We start from the raw sequence: 25,009 nt of genomic DNA on the forward strand, positions 1-25,009 counted from the left end.
GGAGAACTTCTAGTCCAGGTGGGGCTGCATGTCCAAGACTTCAAGCCATCCAAGGACCCCAAAGTCTTGGTGCCAATGTGGGGGTCCAGGCCCATGGCTGGGGGCTCATGGGACAGAGTCACTGCCTGACAACCTTCTAGTCAAGTTGAGGGCACATGCCCAAGACCAGAAACCATTCAGGGGCTCTAGGGTTGCAGTGCCAATTTGGGGGGGAGGAGTGTCCAAGTCTATTGCTGGGGAGCTCCTCGGGGTGCAGCCTCATGGCTCGGGCTTGCTCCTCCTGCAGCCTTGCTTGTGGTAACTGTGAGGAAATGAGGAAGGAGTTATTGGTCATGACCAGAAGGAAATCAGTCCTGCTAGCCCTGTGTCCTGCAGCTTGCCCGGGAGTAGGGCAATCAGGCCTGCGAGCTGTGGCGGTTCACAGGGCCAGGGGTGGCGGTGGGGGGCCTATCAGTGGAACCTGCTGAGTCCCACGGGATGAACTGGGGGAGTGCATGGATCCAGGTGGCAGCTCAACCGGCGCCCGGCCTCTTGTCTCCCGCAGCTTCCTCCACTCTCTGATTTGCTCTAGGAACAGACCCCAAAAGAAGCCAAACAAGGAAGCAGCAAGAAGCAAAGAAAAGCAGAAGTGGGAGCCCTGGAGACCTGGCCCTCCCCTCTCGAGGGCTGATGCCCCAGGCCTGGTGGGGACCTGGACGGCTCAGGCGGCACCTGCCTCAGAGATGACCCAGCGGGACAGGGCGGCGTGGCTGCCCTCGGTGCTGCTGCTGTTCTGGGTGCCAGGTGAGGGGCGGGGAGGGTGTGTGTGGGGAGGACTCTTGGGGTGGTGGTGGTGTCACCTCAAACCCCTGAGTCTGGACTCTGAACGGGGCGCCACTCTGCCCACTGTGTCAGATAAGGGAGCAAGGGGCTGCAGCCCCGAGGGGGAGGGCTAAGGGTGTGCGTCCCTCCCTCTGCACTCACCTGGCCTTGGATGGGCCTCTGTGGGGGGTGGGCGAGGGTGGGCATGGAGGAGGGGCTCATCAGAGGCTTCCAGATGGATTATTCCAGGAAGAAGGAAGCAGAGAGGCAGGATGCCCCAGAGTGGGTAGAGAAGGGCCATACTGGGCTTGGGATTTGGGGAGTCTCAAGAGGAAAGTTGGGGACTGAGAAGGGACAAGCCAACGTCTCAGGGACAGCGGAGAGGCGCCCGGGCAGTGCCAGGGTTGGCTGACCAACCCCAATGGGCCTGAAGACGAGGGATCAGTCGTCTCCTAGGAGAGAAATGAACCTAGAGGGGGAGATGTAAGGGCCGTGGGGACGAGAGGAAGGAAGTGCAACTGGGCGAGGGACGGAAGGAGACTTTTCTCCCGGAGATGAGGGCTGAGCCTGCCTATCCAATATCAATCCTTGCCTGGGGTTGTCTTCCGTGCCCCATCCCACCCCCAAGTAGGGTTTTACGGCTTTCCTCAGAGAGGTGCTGCCTGTTTCTGGTTAGCTCTTTTCTATGATATTTGAAATATTTTGGGTTGTTTTCCTTTTAAAGCGGAGGTTTTTTCAATTATATTTGCTAACTAGATGTCTACAGGAAAGCTATTAACTTTTTGTTTTGTTTTGACATCATCCACATTTCTATAATTTCCCATTGATTCTCTTAGATTTTCTTGGGTTTCCATGTGCCTGCACACACTGAGGGTTTGCTGATTCTCTCTGATATTTACTTCTCTGATTTCTTTCTCCCCCTGACAATGGTACCCATTACTCTGACAAAGCAGTCAGAATGACAAAGCAGTCTCCTAGGCTTGGCCAGTGTTTCTCACTAAATATTAAAAATAAATGGACAATAAAAATATTGTCCATTTATGACAACTTATGACGAGGTGTTGGATGCTGTCTCATTGTCTCTGAGGAGGATTATTAATTTTTTCCTCCTTTGAACTATTAAGGTGGTGAATTACATTAAGAGATTTGGCCAGATTTTAGTTTCCATGTATCATGATGATTTCATGAAAATGATTGGTGAGATTTCCTTGTGCCTACATTTCCTACAATTATTTAAATAAAAGCAGGATTGTTTGTTCCCTGAAGGTTTGAAATAATTAAACTTGTGAAATCAGGTTTGATCCTTTTTTTTTTTTCTTTTTGGTAGGGAAAAACACCCTTGATAACACTTATCACTATTGGTCTAAGTCTTTTTTTTTCAAATCTATTTTGGACCAATTTTTTAAAATTTATTTATTTATTAATTAAAAAAATTTAACAACAAACGAACTAAAACATTAACATGTGATCATTCCGTTCTATATATATATCAGTAATTCACAATATCATCACTTAGCTGCATATTCATCATTTCTCAGAACATTTGCATCAATTCAGAAAAAGAAATAAAAAGACAACAGAAAAAGAAATAAAAAACAGAGAAAAAAAAAAGATTATATATACCATACCCCTTACCCCTCGCTTTCATTGATCACTAGCATTTCAAACTAAATTTATTTTAACCTTTGTTCCCCCTATTATTTATTTTTATTCCATATGTTCTACTCATCTGTTGACAAGGTAGATAAAAGGAGCATCAGACACAAGGTTTTCACAATCACACAGTCACATTGTGAAAGTTATAACATTTTTAAAATTTGTCCATTTAGTCACTATCATTATACACTCTAGGCATTCCTAGATTATATGATCTCAGTCTTTATCGTCTATCTTTCTTTCTGATTTCATTTCTGCCCCCAGCCCTCTTCTCTCCATCATTCTCACATTCAGCTTCATTCGTGTTTTAACATAATTGCATTACAGTTAGGTAATATTATGCTGTCCATTTCTGAGGTTTTACAATCAGTTTACAATCAGTCCTGTTGCACAATCTGTATCCCTTCAATTCCAATTACCCAATATCTACCCTATTTCTATCTCTTGATGGTCTCTGTTACCAACGAAATTCTCCAAGTTTATTCACTAATGTCAGTTCATATCAGTGAGACCATACAGTATTTGTCCTTTCGTTTCTGGCTAATCTCACGCAGCATAATGTCCTTAAGGTCCACTTTTCCTAACTTCTTGAGTTGCGTGGTGAACCCATTTACCTTCCTACTTGCTCCTTCCGTGACCTGAGCGGGATGGGCCTTTGCATCCAGCCGAGGAGTTCGGGGAACAGTGAGGACCCTGGCCTAGGGGGCCCTTTAGTGTCTGCGTTTATGGTCAGTGGGGTGGGGTGCGGGGAGGGGAGGGGGATAAGTGTAGGTCAGGAGAAAGCATAGACAGGCAGGCAAAATTGGGAGGCTGGTAAGTGAGTGTGACTATTCCGCGTGAGTGGGGAGATGGGGAGATGAAAAGTGAGAGTTTTCTGGCACCCTCCCTGTTCCTCGGTTGCACTGACATTGTCATAGGTGCAGCGGGCAGAACTTTTTTGGGAGACCAGGATAGGTGGTTTATTTTTTGTGGCTGCGAAGAGGAGAAAAGTGAATCAGGAGGGGGATGGAGGGAGAGACCCCAAAGGGAAACCAGACGCTGGAGACAGAATGAGGGTTGGGTCTGGGGACTGGGTGCCACGGGCAGGGGGTGGGGGGTGCGGACTCCCCAGTCAGGGAGAAGAACCAAGGCCCGGGCAAGGAGCGAGGGCAGCTTGCAGTCACAGATAGGAAGGAAGGGGTAAGGCACAGGGTGCTGGGTGCAGAGGGCTGGGCTGATACTTTACTTGCATCAATTTTAGTGATTTATGCTTTTCTTCAAAGTCACCCATTGATCCTATTTTCAAAGTAATTTGTAGAGAATTTCTGCAAAGTGCTGTGTTGATTCTTTGCATTTCCTCTCTATTTGCAGTTATTTTTCTTTTCATTTCTGATTTTGTGCATTGTGTTTTCCCTCTTTTTTTTCTTATTTAGGCTAGCTAGAGGGTTATCAGTTTTCCTTAGGTTGAATCATGAGATTCCTGGATTTTTTTGTTGTTGTTGTTGTTAAAACCAATTAAATAGACGCGGGCAATGGTGGCTCAGTGGCCAAATTCTTGCCTACCATGCCGGACACCCGGGTCCGATTCCCAGTGCCTGTCCATGGCTAAAAAAAAAATTTAATAAAATACAAACAATTAAATATCAGCAATTTCATATGGCTCAACCTAGAATTATTTAGCAGATGTTGTACACCCATTATCTCATTTAATGCCCCAAATGCCATGTGAGATAAGCACAATTATCATCATCTTACAGGCACCTGAAGCTCAGAGAGATTAAGTAACCTGCCCCAAAACACACAGCTGATACATTCTTATGTATAATAATACAGTCAAGATGACAACCCAGATTCTTCTGATGCTGAAGCCAGAACAAGCCCTTTCCATGCCACCTTGGCAATCACTACTGAGCCTTTCTGTAAATGTCACCAGCCCCAGGAGGGCTCAAGGCCTTCTCTGCATACCTCTACAGGGCACCTGCGCTTCCAGGCGAGGAGAGGAGGTCTAGGGAGGGGCTGATTGGGTTTGTGGTCAGCTCTGGGTAACCAGGAACTGAGATTTAGGGAGTATGAGGTGGGGAGAGACCAAAGGTTCTTGGAGAGGCCCCAGGGGAGCCGAGCAGCTCGCTCTGCAGTATTTCTTGAGGAGCTGCTATCTGCCAGGTACCTCTAGATACTGAAAGGATGAGAAGAACAAGTTCCCAGCCCTCCTGGAGCTTACACTCCTGTGGTCCCCAGGTCTCCAAGAAAAGGGGATTTAAGAACATGAAAACGTAAATAAAATGAAGAATTTTAATTCTAGGAGACAAGACCAAGCCCCCCATCCCCACCCCCCAGCCAGTATGGGGACCTGATCCCAGAGTTGCAAGGATGGCGAGGAGTGGCGCTGGCACAGCCCAGGGGCTGTGTCCATAAGCCCAGGCCTGACGGCGTGGCCCCACTTGGGTGGCCGACGTTGGCTCCCCATGCATGACCTTACTGGTGAAACTTTGTACCTCAGCACTACTAGGGAAAGCAGCAGGCGTCCCTCTTGGTGATTGCATTAGTTAGGGTTCTCTAGGGAAACAGAATCAACAGGAAATATTCATAAATATAAAATGTATAAAAGTGTCTCACATAAGCATGGGAATGTAGAGTCCAAAATTCATAAGGCAGGCTGTGAAGCTGACAATTCCGATGGAGGGTCTGGACAAACTCCGCAGGAGAGGCTTGCTGGCCAAAGCAGGAGGAGAGCCTGTCTCTTTTGAATCCTCCTTAAAAGCCTTACATGGATTAGATTCACTCATTGCAGAAGACACTCCCCTTGGCTGATTACAAATGGAATCAGCTGTGAATGCAGCCGAAGTGATCATGATTTAATTCTATGAAATGTCCTCATAGCAACAGACAGGCCAGCACTTGCCCAACCAGACAAACAGGTACCACCACCTGGCCAAGTTGACACATGAACTTGACCATGACAGTAATAAATAATGAACTTTTTTGAAAATCACCTATCAGAAGATGAAATGAAGATTGTCATCAGTCATCACACATACACTTCCTGTATGTGTGAATCTGTTTTTTTTTTTTTAACTTTTTAAATTTTATTTTCCTTGAAAGGAATGAAGTACTAATTCAATGCTAGAAAATTACCCACAATAGAAGGCAGCAAGTTCATAAACTTTTATAGCCATTCTTTTTTATATTTTTATCAATTAAAAAAATTTTTTTAAAATACCAGAAAACACCAAATGCAAACATTCGTAATTTTTTATCATTCCATTCTACATATGTTCTAGTTTGCTAGCTGCTGGAATGCAACACACCAGAGATGGATTGGCTTTTAATAAAAGGGGATTTATTTTGTTGGTTCTTCAGAGGAAAGGCAGCTTACTTTCCACTGAGGTTCTTTCTTACATGGAAGGCACAAGATGGTCTCTGCTGGTCTTCTCTCCAGGCCCCTGGGTTCCAACAACTTTCCCTGGGGTAACTTCTTTCTGCATCTCCAAAGGCCTGGGCTGAGCTGCTAGTGCTGAGATGAAGAATGCCGAGCTGCTAGGCTGTGTTACATTGTGTTCTCTCATTTAAGCACCAGCCAATTAAGTCAAACCTCACTCATTGCAGCAGACACGCCTCCTAGCCGACTGCTACTGCAGATGTAATTAGCAACAGATGAGGTTCACCTACCATTGGCTTGTGTCCGCAGCAACAGAACTAGATATGCTCACCTGGCCAAGTTGACAACTGAATCTAACTAACACAACATATATAATCAGTAATTCACAATATCATCACATAGTTGCATATTCATCATCATGATCATTTCTTGGAACATTTGCATCTATTCAGAAAAATAAATAAAATAAAAACAGAAAAAAATTCATATAAACCATACCCCCACCCCTCCCCCTCACCAATCACCAACATTTCATTCTAAATTTATTTTAACATTTGTTCCCCCTATTATTTTTTTATTAATTAAAAAATTAACTAACAAAACATTTAGAAATCATTCCATTCTACATATATAATCAGTAATTCTTAATATCATCACATAGTTGCATATTCATCATTTCTTAGTACATTTGCACCGATTTAGAAAAAGAAATAAAAAGACAACAGAAAAAAATAAAATGGTAATAGAGAGAAAAAAAAACCTATACCTCACATGCAGCTTCATTCAATGTTTTAACATAATTACATTACAACTAGGTAGTATTGTGCTGTCCATTTCTGAGTTTTTGTATCCAGTCCTGTTGCACAGTCTGTATCCCTTCAGCTCCAATTACCCATTATCTTACCCTATTTCTATCTCCTGATGGTCTCTGTTACCAGTGACATATTCCAAGTTTATTCACTGATGTCGGTTCATATCAGTGAGACCATACAGTATTTGTCCTTTAGTTTTTGGCTAGTCTCATTCAGCATAATGTTCTCTAGGTCCATCCATGTTATTACATGCTTCATAAGTTTATTCTGTCTTAGAGCTGCATAATATTCCATCGTATGTATATACCACAGTTTGTTAAGCCACTTGTCTGTTGATGGACATTTTGGCTGTTTCCATCTCTTTGCAATTGTAAATAATGCTGCTATAAACATTGGTGTGCAAATGTCCGTTTGTGTCTTTGCCCTTAAGTCCTCTAAGTAGATACCTAGCAATGGTATTGCTGGGTCGTATGGCAATTTTATATTCAGTTTTTTGAGGAACCACCAAACTGCCTTCCACAGTGGTTGCACCATTTGACATTCCCACCAACAGTGGATAAGTGTGCCTCTTTCTCCACATCCTCTCCAGCACTTGTCATTTTCTGTTTTGTTGATAATGGCCATTCTGGTGGGTGTGAGATGATATCTCATTGTGGTTTTGATTTGCATTTCTCTAATGGCCAGGGACATTGAGCATCTCTTCATGTTCTTTTTGGCCATTTGTATTTCCTCTTCTGAGAGGTGTCTGTTCAAGTCTTTTCCCCATTTTGTAATTGGATTGGCTGTCTTTTTGTTGTTGAGTTGGACAATCTCTTTATAAATTCTGGATACCAGAAGTTTATCTGATATGTCATTTCCAAATATTGTCTCCCGTTGTGTAGTCTGTCTTTTTACTTTCTTGATTAAGTTCTTTGATGCACAAAAGTGTTTAATTTTGAGGAGCTCCCATTTATTTCTTTCTTTCTTCAGTGCTCTTGCTTTAGGTGTAAGGTCCATAAAACCACCTCCAGTTATAAGATTCATAAGGTATCTCCTTACATTTTCCTCTAACTGTTTTATGGTCTTAAACCTAATGTTTAGATCTTTGATCCATTTTGAGTTAGCTTTTGTATAGGGTGTGAGATACGGATCCTCTTTCATTCTTTTGCATATGGATATCCAGTTCTCTAGGCACCATTTATTGAAGAGACTGTTCTGTCCCAGGTGAGTTGGCTTGACTGCCTTATCAAAGATCAAATGTCCATAGATGAGAGGGTCTATATCTGAGCACTCTATTCAATTCCATTGGTCGATATATCTATCTTTATGCCAATACCATGCTGTTTTGACCACTGTGACTTCATAATATGCCTTAAAGTCCGGCACCGTGAGACCTCCAGCTTCGTTTTTTTTCCTCAAGATACTTTTAGGAATTCGGGGCACCCTGCCCTTCCAGATAAATTTGCTTATTAGTTTTTCTATTTCTGAAAAATAAGTTGTTGGGATTTTTATTAGTATTGCGTTGAATCTGTAAATCAATTTAGGTTGGATTGACATCTTAACTATATTTAGTCTTCCAATCCATGAACATGGTATGCCCTTCCATCTAACATGGTATGCCCTTCCATCTCCTCCTATTATTTATCTTTATTCCATATGTTTTACTCATCTGTTGATAGGGTAGATAAAAGGAGCATCAGACACAAGGTTTTCACAATCACACAATCACACAGCTGTATCATTATTCAATCATCTTTAAGAAACAACGATTACAGGAACACAGTTCCACATTTTCAGGCAGTTTGTTCTAGCCTCTCCACTACATCTTGACTAACAAGGTGATATCTATTTAATGCGTAAGAATAACCTCCAAGATAACCTCTCTACTCTGTTTGGAATCTCTCAGCCATTGACACTTATCTTGTCTCATTTCACTCTTCCCCCTTTTGGTCGAGAAGGTTTTCTCAATCCCTTGATTCTGAGTCTCAGCTCATTCTAGGATTTCTGTCCCACATTGCCAGGAAGCTCCACACCCCTGGGAGTCATCTCCCACATAGACGGGGGAGGGTGGTGAGTTTGCTTGATGTGTTGGCTGGAGAGAGAGGCCACATCTGAGCAACAAAAGAGGTTTTCTTGGGCGTGACTCTTAGGCCTAATTTTAAGTAGGCTTGACCTATCCTTTGTGGGGTTAAGTTTCATATGAACAAACCCCAAGACTGGGGGCTCAGCCTATAGCTTTGGTTGTCCACACTGCTTGTGAGAATATCAAGAATTCAACTTGGGAAAGTTGAATTTTCCCCCCTTCTCACCATTCCCGGAAGGGGACTTTGCAAATACTTTTTTATTCACTGTTCAAATCACTCTGGGATTTATCGGGGCATCACTCTGGACAAACCAACAAAATCTCATGTCCTACTCCAGGTTGTAAATATGTTTTGATCCACACATTTTATTAGGTGTGTCCAGTGTTTTTGCTAAAACAAGGTGACAATCCTGCTTCTGCCCTGGCTTATAGTTCCTTGCTGGGAGCGGGCCGGCACGTGGGCTGTGCGATGTGCCGGTGAGGGCAGGTGCTCCACAGAGGGCGATCTTCTAACGCTGGTGACTTCAGTCAGGCAAGGCCCGTGGGCAGTGAGAGGGTGGGAAGGGCAGCACAGGGGGAAGTAGGGGTGTTACGGAAGGGGCTGCAGTGGCCGAAATCCTAGGAGCGTCAGAGTGCCAGGGGAGGAGACTTGGGGGAGGGAGTCAGGGGGAGTGTGGGGAACTTAGGGGCTGGCTCTGGCCCCCTGGTGAGGCACGACTGCGGTGTGTCTTGCAGGCTGCCTGGCTCTCAGGGGCCCCAGCACCGTGGCGGGCACCGTGGGGGGCTCCCTAAGCCTGCAGTGTCACTATGACGAGCACCTCAAGAAGGACAACAAATACTGGTGCAGAAAACCTCATTTTCTATGTGACAAGATCGTGGAGACCAAAGCACCGGAGCTGGAGAGGAGGCATGGGCGCGTGTCCATCACGGACCATCCTGCCAACCTGAGCTTCACCGTGACCATGGGGAACCTCACCATGGAGGACGCGGGGCAGTACCAGTGTGGGGTGAACACACCGTGGTTCTCAGGGTGGGACCCCGTCGTCCTGATCAAGGTGACCGTGAGCCCAGGTGAGCCCCGCCCACCCCAGCAGGGCTGGGTTGGGTCAGAGCAGCTGGGGCAGGTCTCTGAGCAGACTTGAGGCAAACTATTCATGTGTGTGTGTGTGCACATGCATGGGTGTGTGTGTGTGGGGGGGTGCATGTGCAAGAGAGAGGGAGACAGAGAGGGAGACGGGGAGCCAGGTGGGAGACATCTGTCATCTCTGCCCCTCCCTGCCTTGTGGCATCTCAGCGGGCCTGGGGGGCCTGCGGGGGTGGGGGCAAGGCTGGGTGATTGCCAAGGACCTGAGTTTGAACCCCACAGACAAGGGGTCTTTGTACCTGCTGCCCCCACTGGAGCTGCATGTGGCTGGCCCATCCCAAAGGACCCCCAGACTAAATGGGGTCTCAGGGTGCTTGCTGTCCTCGGAAGCCCAGGGCCCGGGGTGCAGGCACAGACCGACTGTCCAGCCCTCCCAGTCCTGGAGAGAAAGCAGCCACAGCCGAGCCCCTGCCGTCGCCTGAGTACTGATGGGTCTCCACTTCCACAGCCTCAGTGCAGACCCCACCCCCTCCCCAGGCCCTGCCACCTGCCTCTGGGGGCCTCCGTTCGCCTCTGTGTCCTGATGGCCCGGGAACACCCAATCTCTCTGACTTTCTTTGCACTGTCTCTGTGCAGGGTCCAGCCGCTGGGCTCGGAGTGTGGGTCCTGCGGCCTCTCGGGGGCCTCCAGTCTGCTCAGGCGGGGTCTCAGCCTCTCGTGGGGCTCCTCCCACAGCCCTCCCTGCCCCCCTCCTCAGCCGGAGACCTCCTCCAGCAGCCAAGCGCTCATCCAGCAGGGAGTTCAGCCCACAACACCTACCCATCAGGGCCTCTTCCCTGCCACGTGCTGGCGTACTCTGGAGCCTTCGATTCAGCCCTGATGTTCAGAAGCTCCCGCAAAGGGACAGTCATGATGTGGACAGCGGAGAGTTGAAAAAGGGATATCCCAGTTACCGCAGGCTCCACCAGCAGGGGCTCCAGGCCTCAGGGCCAAACCAAGTGTGTGTGTGTGTGTGTGTGTGTGTGTGTGTGAGAGAGAGAGAGAGAGAGAGAGAGAGAGAGAGAGAGAAAGGGAGTGGGGAGAGAGAAGAGGAGGAGGAAAGAGGGAGGGTCAGAGAAGGCATTCTGGAGGAGCTGGCATTTCTGCTCAAGTTGACAGTGGGAAGAGGAAGCTGAGAAGAGAGGGGGAGAGCTGCCTGAGGACTGGTGCCACAGTGGCCCCGGGCTTCCAGGAGGAAGGCTGAGAGCTGCAGGCAGGAGCGAGCAGGGTCACAAGGGGTGGGGGTGGGGTGCTGAGTGCAGCTGGAGCTTTGACAAGTGACATGTCAAATTTGCAGTTCCCATGGGCTTCCCTGGCCGCTGTGTGGCCACTGGTCAGAGGGGGACAAGAGGGGGTGGGAGGTGAGTCGGGGGGCTCCCAGGTGTAGCCCCGGCCCTCCCTACCAAGATGAAAGCAGGACTGCTGCGGTGTGCCTGGGCCCCTTTGGAGGTGCCATCTGCCCTGTTCCCCCTGCACCTCCCCCACCGTCTCTATGAATTTGCATATCCCAGTGAGTTCCTGTAAGGAAGGTCACACAAGATTCATGCTTTTGTATCTGGCCCATTTCATGCAGCACTTGTCTTCAAGGTTCATCCAGGTTGTAGTGTGCATCAGAATTTCATCCTCTTTTTTTTTTTTAATTTTATTAATTAAAAAAATTACAAGGAACAAATATTCCCAACACATACACTCAGCAATTCACAATATCATCACATAGTTGCATATTCATCATCATGATCATTTCCCAGAACATTAGCATCAATTCAGAAAAAGAAATAAAAAGACAATAGAAAAATACAACAAACAGAAAAAAAAATTTTTTATAGGCCATACCCCTTACTGATCCCTTTCATTGTTCACTAGCATTTCAAACTAAATCTATTTTAACATTTGTTCCCCCTATTATTTATTTTTATTCCATATGTTCCTCTCATCTGTTGACAAGGTAGATAAAAGGAGCATCAGACAAAAGGTTTTCACAATCACTCAGTCACAGTGTGAAAGCTATATCATTATACAATCCTCATCAAGGAACATGGCTACTGGAACATAGCTCTACATTTTCAAGCAGTTCCCTCCAGCCTCTCCATTACATCTTGGGTAACAAGGTGATATCTACTTAATGCATAAGAATAACTTCCAGGATAACCTTTCGACTCTGTTTGGAATCTCTCAGCCATTGACACTTTGTCTCATTTCACTCTTCCCCCTTTTGGTCGAGAAGGTTTTCTCAATCCCTTGATGCTGAATCTCAGCTCATTCTGGGATTTCTGTCCCATGCTGCCAGGAAGGTCCATACCCCTGGTAGTCATGTCCCACGTAGACTAGGGGAGGGTGGTGAGTTTGCTTGCTGTGTTGGCTGGAGAGAGAGGCCACATCTGAGCAACAAAAGAGGTTCTCTTGGGCGTGACTCTTAGGCTTAATTTTAAGTAGGCTTGACCTATCCCCTGTGGGGTTAAGTTTCATATGAACAAACTCCAAGACTGGGGGTTCAGCCTATAGCTTTGGTTGTCCACACTGCTTGTGAGAATATCAAGAATTCAACTTGGGGAAGTTGAGTTTTCCCCCGTTCTCACTTTGCAAATGCTTTTCCACTCACTGATCAAATCACTCTGGGATTCATCGGGGCATCACCTGGACAAACCAACAAAATCTCATGTCCTATACAAAGTTCCATGTACTTAAGGTGTTCAATCAACTATCTACATAAGTTATATTAGGAGATGCACTAGTCAAAGTATAGATTTGTACCAAATAAACATTTTTTGCTTTAGTCTCACACATTACTTGAAATTTTAAAATATTAAGTACCATCTATTTTCAGCACACTGCAGTAATGACATTCTTTTGTTCTTCCTCATGCAAAAACATTTTTTAAATTTGTACATTTAGTCACTATCATTATACACTCAAAGCATTCCTAGATTACACCATTTCAATCTTTATCGTCTATCTTTCTTTGTGATTTCATTTATGCCCCAGCCCTCCTCCCTCTATCATTTTCATATGCAGCTTCATTCAGTGTTTTGACATAATTGTATTACAGTTAGGTAATATTGTGCTGTCCATTTCTGAGTTTTTATATTCAGTCCTGTTGCACAATCTGTGTCCCTTCAGCTTCAATTACCCAATATCTTACCCTATTTCTATCTCCTGATGGTCTCTGTTACCAAGGAAATATTCCAAGTTTGTTCACTAATGTCAGTTCATATCAGTGAGACCATACAGTATTTGTCCTTTTGTTTCTGACTAATCACACTCAGCATAATGTCCTTAAGGTCCATTCATGTTGTGACATGCTTCATAACTTAATTCAGTCTTACAGCTGCATAATATTCCATCTTATGTAAATGTCACAGTTTGTTTAGCCAACTGTCTGTTGATGGACATTTTGGCTGTTTCCATCTCTTGGTTATTGTTAATAATGCTGCTATAAACATTGGTGTGTAAATGTCCATTTGTGTCCTTGGCCTCGTGTCCTTTGAGTAAAGACAGCATATAGATGGGTCCTGTTTTTTAATCCATTCTGCCAGCCTATGTCTTTTGATTGGAGAGTTTAATCCATTAACATTCAGTGTTATTACTGCATGGGTAGTACTTTCTTCTAATATTTTGCCTTCTGGATTTTATATGTCATATCTAATTTTCCTTTTTTTTACCTTTACTCATAGTCTTCCTTTCTACACTCTTCTCCACACCTCTCTCTTCTGTCTTCATATCTGTCTCTAGTGTTCCCTTTAGTATTTCTTGCAGAACTGGTCTCTTGGTCACAAATTCCCTCAGTGATTTTTTGTCTGAAAATGTTTTAATTTCTCCCTCATTTTTGAAGGACAATTTTGCTGGATATAGAATTCTTGGTTGGCAGTTTTTCTCTTTTAATAATTTGAATGTATTATCCCACTGTCTTCTCACCTCCATGGTTTCTGCTGAGAGATCTGCGCATAGTCTTACTGGGCTTCCCTTGTATGTGATCATTTGCTTTTCTCTTGCTGCTTTCAAGATCCTCTCTTTCTCTTTGACCTCTGACATTCTGATTATTAAATGTCTTGGAGTATGTCTATTTGGATCTATTCTCTCTGGGGTACACTGCACTTCTTGGATCTGTAATTTTAAGTCTTTCATAAGAGTGGGGAAATTTTCAATGATAATTTCCTCCATTAGTTTTTCTCCTCCTTTTCCCTTCTCTTCTCCTTCTGGGACACCCACAACACATATATTCGTGCACTTCAAATTGTCTTTCAATTCCCTGAGTCCCTGCTCATATTTTTCCATTTTTTCCCCTATAGTTTCTGTTTCTTGTCAGATTTCAGATGTTCCGTCCTCCAGTTCAGAAATCCTATGTTCTGTCTCTCGAAATCTACTATTGTAGGTTTCCATTGTTTTTTTCATCTCTTCTACTGTGTCTTTCATTCCCATAAGTTCTGTGATTTGTTTTTTCAGACTTTCAGTTTCTTCTTTTTGTTCTTTCCTTGCCTTCTTTATATCCTCCCTCAATTCATTGATTTGGTTTTTGATGAGGTTTTCCATGTCTGCTCGTACATTCTGAATTAATTGTTTCAGCTTCTGTATGTCATTTGAATTGTCGATTTGTTCCTTTGACTGGGCCATATCTTCAATTTTCCTAGTGTGATTTGTTATTTTTTGCTGGTGTCTAGGCATTTAATTACCTTAATTAGTTTATTCTGGAGATTGCTTTCACTTCTTTTACCTAGGGTTTTCTTGCTGGATGAATCTGTTGTCTATCTGTTCTTTGACATTCCGTTCAGCTTCATCTGGACCTTTAGCTTAAGTTTTGTTTAACTGAGGAGAATTTTTCAGTTCTTGTTTTCTTGTTTCTTGCCCTGCTTGTGTGGTGCCTTCCCCCCCAACACACACACACTTAGGAGGGTCTACTTAGATATTATAGACCCCAGCCAGATTTTCCCAGACCAAACTGGCCTCCTATCAGGAGGAATGAGTTGGGCTTCACCCCTCCCCCGGGGAAGGCACAGGCTCCAGACAAGCCCCCAAAACAGCTCACTTCTGCCTATGCCTGGGGCAGTTGCAGCCTGAAAAGTCCTGCCGCTGTATCCAGAGGCAGTCAAGCTTTTGTAGATACACAGCCACAAAAACCTCTGTTTCCTCTTTTTTCCCCCCCTTTTTCTGTCAGTCCTGCCCCCTTGGCGCGGGGGCAAAAATGAGCAACCTCCACTTTGACCAGGTTCACCTAAGCTGGGGGCCTCTTTTTAGTAGTCAGAATTTGTTAATTAGTTCCACAATTGGCGTTTGATTGTACCCAGTCCCTGCTGCTGGTAAAGTCCTTTCCTTTCCCCTCTGGGAAGCGGCCTGTTGGGGAGGGGTGCTGGCCGCCGCAGCTTTGGGAACTCACGGTTCTGGGGGGTGCTCGCTGCCAGTCCAGCTGGTCCAGACTGGGGTACGCTGTGTGTCTGGTCAGTATCATGGCTCCGGGAGCTGTTCTGTACTGTTTCTGGTTATTTAGTAGTTGTTTTGGAGGACGAACTAAAACATGCACATTGTTAAGCCACCATCTTGACCCGGAAGTCATTTCATCCTCTTTACTGGCTGATTAACATCCCACGATGTGTCTCTACCAAGAGACTGATTTGTGTTTGCACCACCAGCAAAAAAGCCATGGACACCTACCAGCATCACTTCGGCCAAGACTTCCACAACCACACCTGGGATTCCAGCTGCCATGTCTACAACCCTGGCCATGGCAGGTGCCACCCCCAGTGCAAGCAGCCGGGAGCCCTTTCTCCAGAGCCAGGACACAGGGTAAGATGCCTGCGTGCCCGTGACCTGCCCTGCCTACTGGGTCATATGGACTAGGAGGAACTCAGGGTGGGGCTCCCAGCCAGGGTTCCCCTTGCAGCCACTGCTCTTTTTGCCCCAAGTCCAGGTTGGGACATCAAGCTCGGGCTGGGCAGAAGTTGCAGGGGGAAAGGGGTGGTGGTGGGAATAGCATTTACTGAGAGCTGATGATGTCCTGCCAGGCATGAGCTCTGTGTTTTCTGTGCATGTTTCGTTTGCCCTTCACCACAACCCTGGGCTGCTATTACCTTTTTCATACAGAAGAATAATCTGGGGCTCAGAGATGTGTAAGCAGTTTGCCTGGCGGCACAGCTATAAGAGGCCGGGTGGGCTCCCAACTCAGATTTATGTCTCTGCAAACTCTTGGGCTCTTTTCCTCTAAATTTAGAGGTTCCTAACCTTTTTGGGGGGTCACCAACCCCAGGGAGAACCTGATGAATATGATGACTCTCTCCCTAAAGAAATGCATATGCGATTGTAAGCTGTTTCTGGGATTCACAGAACCCCCAGCTCTTCCACAGGCGAAGTCACTGTCTCAATATGAACATGGTAAAATTCAGGCCCCCAATACGCCACTTCCAGAAAATTACAGATACACCCACAAAGGGGCAAAGCGGGGTTTTATGGCCTGAAGGTTGTGCAATTTGGGGGAAGGGTAGCAATCTTTAGAAAGAACATTAGAGAATAGTGAATACAAACCTAGGTGTAAGGGGGCCTAGGCAAGCCAGGGCCGACAAGCTCAAGCTTCATTACCTCCACAGTAAATCCACTGCTGCTTGCCCCAGGGTACCATGGCGGAGATGCAAGGAGATTTATTACAATAGTCTCATAATTGCACAAGATGGGGGAAGGCCCCAGGATGAGGGAAGAGTTAATGAACTAGGGTGCATCTGTGCAGTGGAATACTATACAAGAAAAGCAAAGGACTTCTTTATGTACTGGTTTGGGAAATCTCCAGGATGTATTGTTAAGTACAAAAATTGTTTGTTGACTCCATGTCTCCTTTTGTGGAAAGTAGGATGAAAACAATGCACCTTTCTATTTGCTCATATAAAGAGCCTCCTGAAGTTTCTTAGGGTCTGGGGCAGTGGAGGGGAGACTGGGTAGAAAGGAGATATTTTGCTATTACCTTAAAAAATTTTTTTTTATTTTAAAAATATTTTTGCTGGGAAATCTTCACACACATACAGTCCATACATGGTGCACAATCAACGGCTCGCAATATCATCAACTATGTGATGATAGAATATTTGCATCACCCCAGAAAATAGAAATAAAAAGAAAAAACTCATACAGCCCATACCCCTCTCCCTCCCTCTCATTGACCACTATGTCTACTCTTTTTTTTAAACAATGGACCTCATCAATCCATTTAAAACTCCAGGAAGGAAGGCTGCCCCCCACGTTACTGCCCCCGCCCCGTTGTCTCCCCCAGGCTCCCGGTGCTGCTGTCTCTGTTAGCCCTTCTGCTGCTCCTGCTGGCGGGAGCCTCACTGCTAGCCTGGAGAATGGTGAAGAGGCGGACAGAAGGTGAGCTGTCCCCCGCCCCGACCTGCCCTCTGCGTCCTGGTCCTCCAGAGCACATCCCAGATGCATTCTCTGAGAGCACACTCTGGAGGCAGACCCCAGAGGGGGCTCCCGATCAGGCCTGGGGCCAGCTGCCCTGCGAAGCAACCTCCCTCTTCGGTTTAACCCCTTCCCGGGCTGCCCACACCTTCGAGATAAGGCCCAAGTCCCTACAAGGCGGCCATGACCGCCATATCCGGCTCTGCCCACCTCTCCTGCCTTGTTCCTGCTGCCCCTTCCTTGCACCAGCTTCTTGTAACTCGGCAAGAGCTGCAATCTGAGGCTCCTTCTCTTCGTCTCAGTCTCTCCTCTCTCTGCCTCTGTTTACATAGATCTTTCTTTTGGGCTTGCTCTCAGCACTTGGAGTGGCCCCCGCCACCCTGCGGCCTCTTGCCCTGGCTCATTCCTGGTGGATCCCCAGGGCCGTCCTGAGGCTTCCTTTCTTCTGGGACCATGACTTAGTCTCCTGAGGGTGGCTTCCAGCCCATCGGGGGTGGCCCTCTATTCTTTGCCCATCACAGCCCCTTTCACACTACATGGTCCCTGTCTCCTGCTTCCTTGCCCGCTCCCCTACAAGCCTGTGCATTCAGTAAGGGCACAATACATATTTGTTGACTCAACATGTGATTTGATATCTTCAGCTGCAGTGGCTACCCCAGGAGGCTCCAGGCGCCCTTCTCTGAGCTCAGATACAGAGCACGTTCTTGGTGCCCCCAGCCCCCAGCCTGGCCCTCTATAAGCGCTGGGTGAGTGGTCAGAGCAGAGAATAGGACAGGAGCGAGTGGCAGCGTGGCCGTCTTGTCATTGGCTGGGGGACCAGTCGCCTCCAGGAGAGCAGAGTTGTGCCTGAGATGGAAGTAAGAGCCTCAGTCTTCTTCTTGATCTAACAGTCGATGATTATGTGAGCAGATGATTCTTTTTTGGGGGGGTGCATGGTCCAGGAACCGAACCCAGAACAGATGATTCTTAAGGGACTTTTTTTTGGCCCACCTTAGTAATCCTTAAGGAATATTTATTTAGAGCCTTCCAAAATTCACACTCTTAAGCCATCAGCAACAATTTCCCCTTCTCTCCCTCCGCCTAAGCCCTGGTAACACTAGGCTACTTTCTGTCTCTACAGGTTTGCTGTCACTAGGTATTTCAGATGCGTGAAACCCTGCAGTGCTTGCCCTTTTGTGTCTGCCTTATGCACCGCAATGTCTTCAGGTTCCATCCATGCTGCAGCAAGTCTCAACACTTCATTCCTTCTTCTGGCTGGATAAGAGTTCATTCCCTCACGGGGGTCTTTGTCCACAGTTATTGAAGTCTTTTTTTTTCTTCCCCAAACAGTTTTATTCACACACCATACACTCCATCCATAGTGTACCATCAGCAGTTCTCAGTATTATCACAGAGCGCTGCTTTCATCGCCACAATCAACTTTGAACATCTCCATTGTTCTAAAAAAAAAACCATGCCCTGTATCGCCCTCTATTCCAGATACTTAGCTTTGATGTGGTACCTTTGTCACAAGTGATGGAAGAATATTAAGACATAACAGTTAACTGTAGTCCATAGTTGGCTTTGGGCATATTTTTCTCATACGCTACCCTGTTGTCAACACCTTGTAATAGTGCCGTACACTTATGCTGGTTTGTGGAGGGACAGTCTCGTGTTTACACTGTCCACCGTCCACTGCAGGGCTTGTTGCGTGATAAAAGCCCCTCATTTCATCCTCTAGTCTTCCTTCTAGGGACATACATGACCCTGAACTTCCTCTCTCCAACGCAATCACACAATTCAGCGCTGTTATTTGAGCACACAGTAATGTGCTACCATCACCTCTATTCATCTCCAAACATTTACAGCCAAACTTATTTTTAAAATTCTGCACAAATCAAGCATCAATTTCCTATTGTCTTCCTCATTCTGTCTTCTGGTAATTCATACTCTAGATATGAACTCCATGAGCTTGCCCATTCTAATTAGCCCATGTTTGGGTAAGACCATACCATATTTATCCTTTTGTGTCTGGTTTCTTTCACGGAACATAATGTCCTCAAAGTTCTTCCGTGTCATCACAAGTATCAGGACTTCTTTCCTTCCCGCTGCACGTTCCATTGAGCTTGCTGAGGAGGGCTCAGCCAATACTCTACTGCGTGTGATCTTGTGTCTTCCAGCTCTGGGAAGCCCCTTTTCAGTGGGTGGGAGAGGGGTGAAGGGAGGGGGTAGACTTCCCGGGGTGGAAGGGAAGTCAGGAACCTCTAGTCAGGAAGCTCTGGGGTCCCCTGGCCATAGAATTAGACCAAGGACATTCCGGCTACGTGCACAATCCCCGCTGCCCACCCAGGAACTTGGTGCCCCGGATGGCCAGGGGGCATAGCTGCCCACTTGCAGAGAAGTACTGTGATGCTTGGAAGGCAAAGGCCGTGGGAGTCAGGGTTGTGAGCCCACGAGACATGACGGAGCCCCCTTCTGCAGCCTCCTGTATCTGTCTGCCACCCAGTCCAGCCCAGGTACAGGGATCAGGTGACCCGTTGACTTCTCGCAGTTTGAGGCAGCTCTAGTCTCCCTAAGACAGGTCCTTTTAAGTGGGCCTCCTTCCTTCCCTCTGCCTTCTCCCATCTGGAGACATTGTCATGAGTGACCTTTTTTTTTTTTATTTTTTATTAATAAAACCAATCAACATGCAACACCGACATTCTTAACATATGAGCATTCCATACTTGGTGTGCAATCAAAGGCTCACAATATCATCACATAGTTGTATATTCATCACCATGATCATTTCTCAGAATATTTATTTCACTCCAGATTAAGAAATAAGAAGAAAAAAGAAAAAACTCACACATACCTTATCCCTTACCCCTCCCTCTCATTGACCACTAGTATTTCCCTCTATCCAATTTATTTTTACATTTGTTCCCCCTATTATTTATTTGTTTTTAACCCATATTTTTTACTCATCTGTCCATACTGTAGATAGAAGGAGCAACAGAACAAGGTTTTCACAATCCCACAGTCACATTGCGAAAGCTGTATTTTACAATCATCTTCAAGAAACATGACTACTGGAAACTCCAGTTTCAGGCACTTCCCTCCAGACTCTCTAATACACCTTAAACTAAAAAGGGGATGACTATAGAATGCATAGAATAACCTCCAGGATTACCTCTTGACTCTATTTGAAATCTCTCAGCCACTGACACTTTATTTTTTCTCGTTTCTCTCTTCCCCCTTTTGGTCGAGAAGGTTTTCTCAATCCCTTGATGCTGAGTCCCAGCTCATGCTAGGATTTCTGCCCCACGTTGCCAGGAAGGTCCACACCCCTGGGAGTCACGTCCCATGTAGAGAAGGGAAAGGCAGTGAGTTTGCTTGCCATGTTGGCTAAGACAGAGGCTACATCTGAGCAACAAAAGAGGTTCTCTAGGGGTGACTCTTAGGCCTAATTTTAAGGTAGGCTTAGCCTATCCTTTGCGGGGATAAGTTTCATGTGAACAGATCCCAAGATTGAGAGTTTGACCTACTGATCTTGTTGTCCTCTGCTTGTGAGAATATCAGGCCTACTCCAAGTGGGGGAGTTGAATTTTCCCCCTTTCTCATCATTCCTCCAAGGGGACTATGCAAATACTTTTTTATTCACTGTCCAAATTACTCTGGGATTTATTGGGGCATCACTCTGGACAAACCTACAAAATGTCATGCCCTACTCAAAGTTCCATGCATTTACAGTGTTCAATTAAACTGTCCATATAAGTTATATTAGGAAATGCCCTGATCAAAATATAAATTTTGTACCAAATGAACATTTTTTGCTTTAGTCTTACACATAAGTTGAAGTTTTAAAATATGAATTACCATCTATTTTCAACACTCTGCAGTATTGACATTCCTTTGTTCTTCCTCATGCAAAAGCATTTTTAAATTTGTACGTTTAGTCACTATCATTATACACTCTAGGCATTCCTGGATTATACCATCTCAGTCTTTATCATTTATCTCTCCTTCTGATTTCATTTGTGCTCCCAGCCCTTCTCCCTCCATCATTCTCATGAGTGACTTTTGAGACCCAGCTTTATTTGGCCCATCTCCTCTAGCCGGAGCCTCTCTGTCCCTTCGTCCCTTTATTCATTTACTCCCTCACTCACCAATGAGTTCCTTCCACATTTCAGACTTGAGGTCCCCAGAGCTGAAGTCTCCAGAGAGAGGCCTGTTTCCAGATGGATGCCAGAGCTCCCCATCCTTTCCCTGCCCCTTTTCTGGTTCTGGGATTTCTGTGACTTCAACCTCCTTATTCTCTTGTCTCTTTAGCTTGTGAGAACTCAAAGCTATCCTGGAACCCCACACAGGTAAGAAAAGGCTACAGTGGAGGTGGGGGGGAGCATCTGGTGGCCGGGGGGGGAAGGGGTAGCACAGACACTGGAGGCAGGTCAGGTCGTCTCATAAGCCAGTGGGGGGCCCTGGTGGACTGTGGAGACTCGTCCAGAGAAGAAAGTAAATGCCTGGGAGAGCTGGTGGTCTCATCCTAGTCTGTGTCCTCCCTGCAGGGGGGTTAGACTGAGGGCGGGTCCTCCCAGCCAGGCCACCGAGCAGGGGTACATCCGAATGGATCACAGGAAAGGATGGTGGTGGTGGTGGTGCTGGGAGATGCAGAGAGGCTGGGACAGAGAGACACCCACCAAGGCTCCCCTGCCCCAACTTCCTGCACACCCCAGGTTCCAGAGCAGAGAGAGCCCTGCTATGCTGACCTGGAGCTGCAGACGTGGCCCTCGCAGGGAAAGCCTGCCCAACCGAGGGGTGAGGAGGTGGAATACAGCACTGTGGTGAGTGCACAGGACCAGCTCCTGAGCCCACGGGCCTGGGGCCCTGGGCCCTGCCGGCAACACCTGCCAGGGAGCGGAGGGCGGTGGACAGGGAAGACGTGCACGCGGTGCTGGCTGGGTGAGCCTGCGCCTCTCAGGGGCCGGTACAGATTTTTCCAGAGCAGAATCCTTTGAAGGGCTTGATGTCGTTGTCTTAAAAAGCCCTTGGGTCTGGAGTGGGGGAATAGAAGGACTCTTTGGATGGTCAGTGAATATAGCCCTGATATTAATAAAGCCCAACATTTATTAAGTGCCTAGTGTATATCCAGAGCACCAAGGGTCACAGCCTGTGAATTCTCGTTGTTTTGATCCCATCATCTCTGGCCTCAACTCTATTTTCCAGGTTTCCATCATTGATCCCCTTAAGCACAGACACCTTAACGTAGAGAAATGGAGAGGGCTGTTTCTCAGGGAATGACATGCCCTTTAGTGGAAGAGCTCAAGCAGAGCCTGGGGCCACGTGGTGGAGGAGAAGGGGAGGAGATTTAGGCATCAGACAGGGAGCTGCATGGGGAGACGTCCAAGCCTCCCCCCCTCCCCTCCCCCCCCCCCCCCCCCGCCCCGGGCCATGAGCCTCTCGAGCCTTCTCAGCTGTGCTTTGTGATGGCATACATGCTGAGTGCTGGCAGCTGGGCCGGGGTATCCCAGTTGCTGGGCAGCTCTGGAAAGGTGGCCCCATTGCCTGTGATACTTCCAACTGGCACCCTCCATCCAGGGCTACTGTTGTTCCTGCACTGGGCTGGGAGATAGGGGATCCAGTCTTGCCTCCCTCAGGCCAGGTGTCTGCAGGCAGATGAGGTGTGGTCTGGGGGCCTGGGGGCCTGGGTCCACCCACCAGGGCCCCTGAGCAGCTGGCACAGTCCAGTTCCCTTCTGATGGCTCCCGGCCGGGAGTCTGAGAGCCTCCAGGAAGGGCTAGGCTGACGCCTGCTTCCTTCTTCTCATGGCCTTTCCTTAGGCCAGGGTCACCGGCCTCAGACTAGCAGGGTCCCGGCGGGCCTAACTCCGCGACGAATGATCTCGGTGTGGGTTTGGGGCATGGTTTTTCCCGTTCTGCCACCTCCCTCTGAACAAGTAATGAACCTTGTGCCGCATGGCAGAAAGGCAGAGCTGCAGAGCAGGAGCGGCAGCCTGTGCCCATCCAGACCCCACCTGGAGAACCTGGGTCCTTCCCAGACTCTTCGCGTCCTCAGAAAGGGCCCTGTGGGCTGCTTGGTTGCCAGGTCATTTATTCCGGAGCAGCCCAAAGGCCACCTCGGGGGAGCCTGGCCCATTCCTGGAAACCCCAGGCTCCTCCTTGTAACAGGCTGGGCCAGACCCGAGGGTCTCCAGGGACCCTCCTGGCTCAGGGGGCTGGGGACTCTGCTGTTTCTGGAAAGCTGAGGCCTAGCAGGTGGGGTGGGGTGGGGTGCACAGGCTGGGCCCTGCTGTTGTTGGGACAGTCCTGAGAGAGGAGGGGTGGAACCATGGAGGAGGCTGGAGCCCGAGCCGCCCTGCCTCTGCCTGAGCCCCGTGTCTCTCTCTGCAGGCAGCCGCTCAGGAAGACCTGCACTATTCCTTGCTGGCGTTTGACCCCCAGAGTCAGGGCTCCACAGCCAACAGGAGCCCTTCCCAGAGGCCCCATGAGGAACCAGAGTACAGCGTGATAAAGAAGACATAGGCTTCTGGCTCTGGCCTCGCCATCTGAGCCACAAGGAGCCCGGGGCAGCTGCTTGGCCCTCACCCCCGGCCCTTGATGTGACTCATGAGGCAGCTGGGCCCCCGGTGGCCGGTTCCTCTTGCACCATTAGCCCTGTTGGCTTCACCGAGGAGCAGCAGGAATGGGGGCCCCCGTTCTGGAGGAGACCAGTAGGAAACCCTCCCATCTCACTGGCTCTTGGTTTTGCATCCTTCTCCTTTTCCTTAGCTGCATTCCAGCTCTGTATATGGAGAACAGGAGCTCCTTGATCTGATGCAGCCCCAGGAACAGACACGGCTCAAGTAGGATGATGTCTACACATCACTTTACCACTCATAGCCCCATTGACATGTCCAGGATTACTTGGGAGTGGGGAGAAGGGCAGAGGAGGCAAGATAATGTAAAGGAAGAGATGTGCCCACTTATGGAGGGGCCACCTGGGGCTGCTGAAGACCAGAACGCTCCTCACCCACAGGCAAGGAAACTGGGCAGAGCAGCCGGGTTCCAGAATCCGAGGCAAGTTCCTCCCGAGTCTTAGATAGGTTTTTAAGATAGGTTTATTTTTAATAGAAGATACAAATAAAATTTAAAATATCTTAGCAAGAGAGAAGAAAAGATTTATTTAAATAATGCCTTCCACATGTCTGCAATCTGATATTAGAGAAGGTTCTGGGCTTTGATAGCAAATGAACACAAAGGAGCTCTGAGGGTCCAAGAGGACATGGTCAGGACTGTCCGTGGTGGAGAGATGGGAGAGGGACAGTCACAGCTGCTTCTTCCCATGCTGGAAAGTGCAGGCGAGGCCTCCCTGCCCGGGAGGTGTCAACCTGATGTGCACAGCCACCTGGACTCCTTGGAGCCGGCTGTAAAATCACATCTACCACTCTCTTGGCTAGGCGAACGCTCAGTGATTTTCTTTCCACTCTTAGCAGTGTATTGACCTTCTATTTCAAGTAAAGAACTGTTAAAAGCAGAGCATATTTCACCTAAGGGTTTTGGACCACTGACATTGCAACCAGGTTGTGACTTCTGAGGAGGCTTCCCTGACACATGGACCACAGCTTTCAAAAGACCCTTTAGCAAGTAGATGGTCCCCCAAGGCTGGGGGACCCTCTCGATGTCTCCCCTCCGGCTGGGCCTGGAGGAGGGCCTCACGCCAGCTGACAGGGTCCCCTGCATGCACCTAATCCCACCCGGGGGATGGGCTGCATTTCCCCTAAGGAGGAAGTGGGGAGGCCTGGGACCCCAAACCACAGCCCCAAAGCAGGGAAGCAGCATGTGAAGCTCAAGACTGCCCTCTAG

At 47.5% G+C, this 25,009-nt stretch overlaps 1 protein-coding gene across 2 annotated transcripts; it reads left to right on the forward strand.

The window, feature by feature from the left end:
• The first annotated feature begins 383 nt into the window (after positions 1 to 383).
• CD300A (CD300a molecule) lies at positions 384 to 24,248 on the forward strand. 2 transcript variants are annotated; one of them, XM_077163737.1, is made up of 7 exons: positions 387 to 783; positions 9,425 to 9,760; positions 15,434 to 15,587; positions 17,059 to 17,153; positions 21,480 to 21,517; positions 21,884 to 21,991; positions 23,558 to 24,248. In XM_077163737.1, exons 1-7 carry the CDS (start codon positions 495 to 497, stop codon positions 23,687 to 23,689), a joined length of 1,152 nt encoding a protein of 383 aa, XP_077019852.1. In that variant the 5' UTR covers positions 387 to 494; the 3' UTR covers positions 23,690 to 24,248. The 2 variants fall into 2 exon arrangements, 1 of the variants encoding a protein (XP_077019852.1); XR_013177422.1 differs by lacking the exons at positions 21,480 to 21,517; positions 21,884 to 21,991; positions 23,558 to 24,248 and adding exons at positions 17,831 to 18,046; positions 18,310 to 18,804 and having other exon boundaries at positions 384 to 783.
• The last annotated feature ends 761 nt before the right edge of the window (positions 24,249 to 25,009 follow it).

Source organism: Tamandua tetradactyla, chromosome 6 (genome assembly GCF_023851605.1).
Source record: "Tamandua tetradactyla isolate mTamTet1 chromosome 6, mTamTet1.pri, whole genome shotgun sequence".
NCBI lineage: Eukaryota > Metazoa > Chordata > Mammalia > Pilosa > Myrmecophagidae > Tamandua > Tamandua tetradactyla.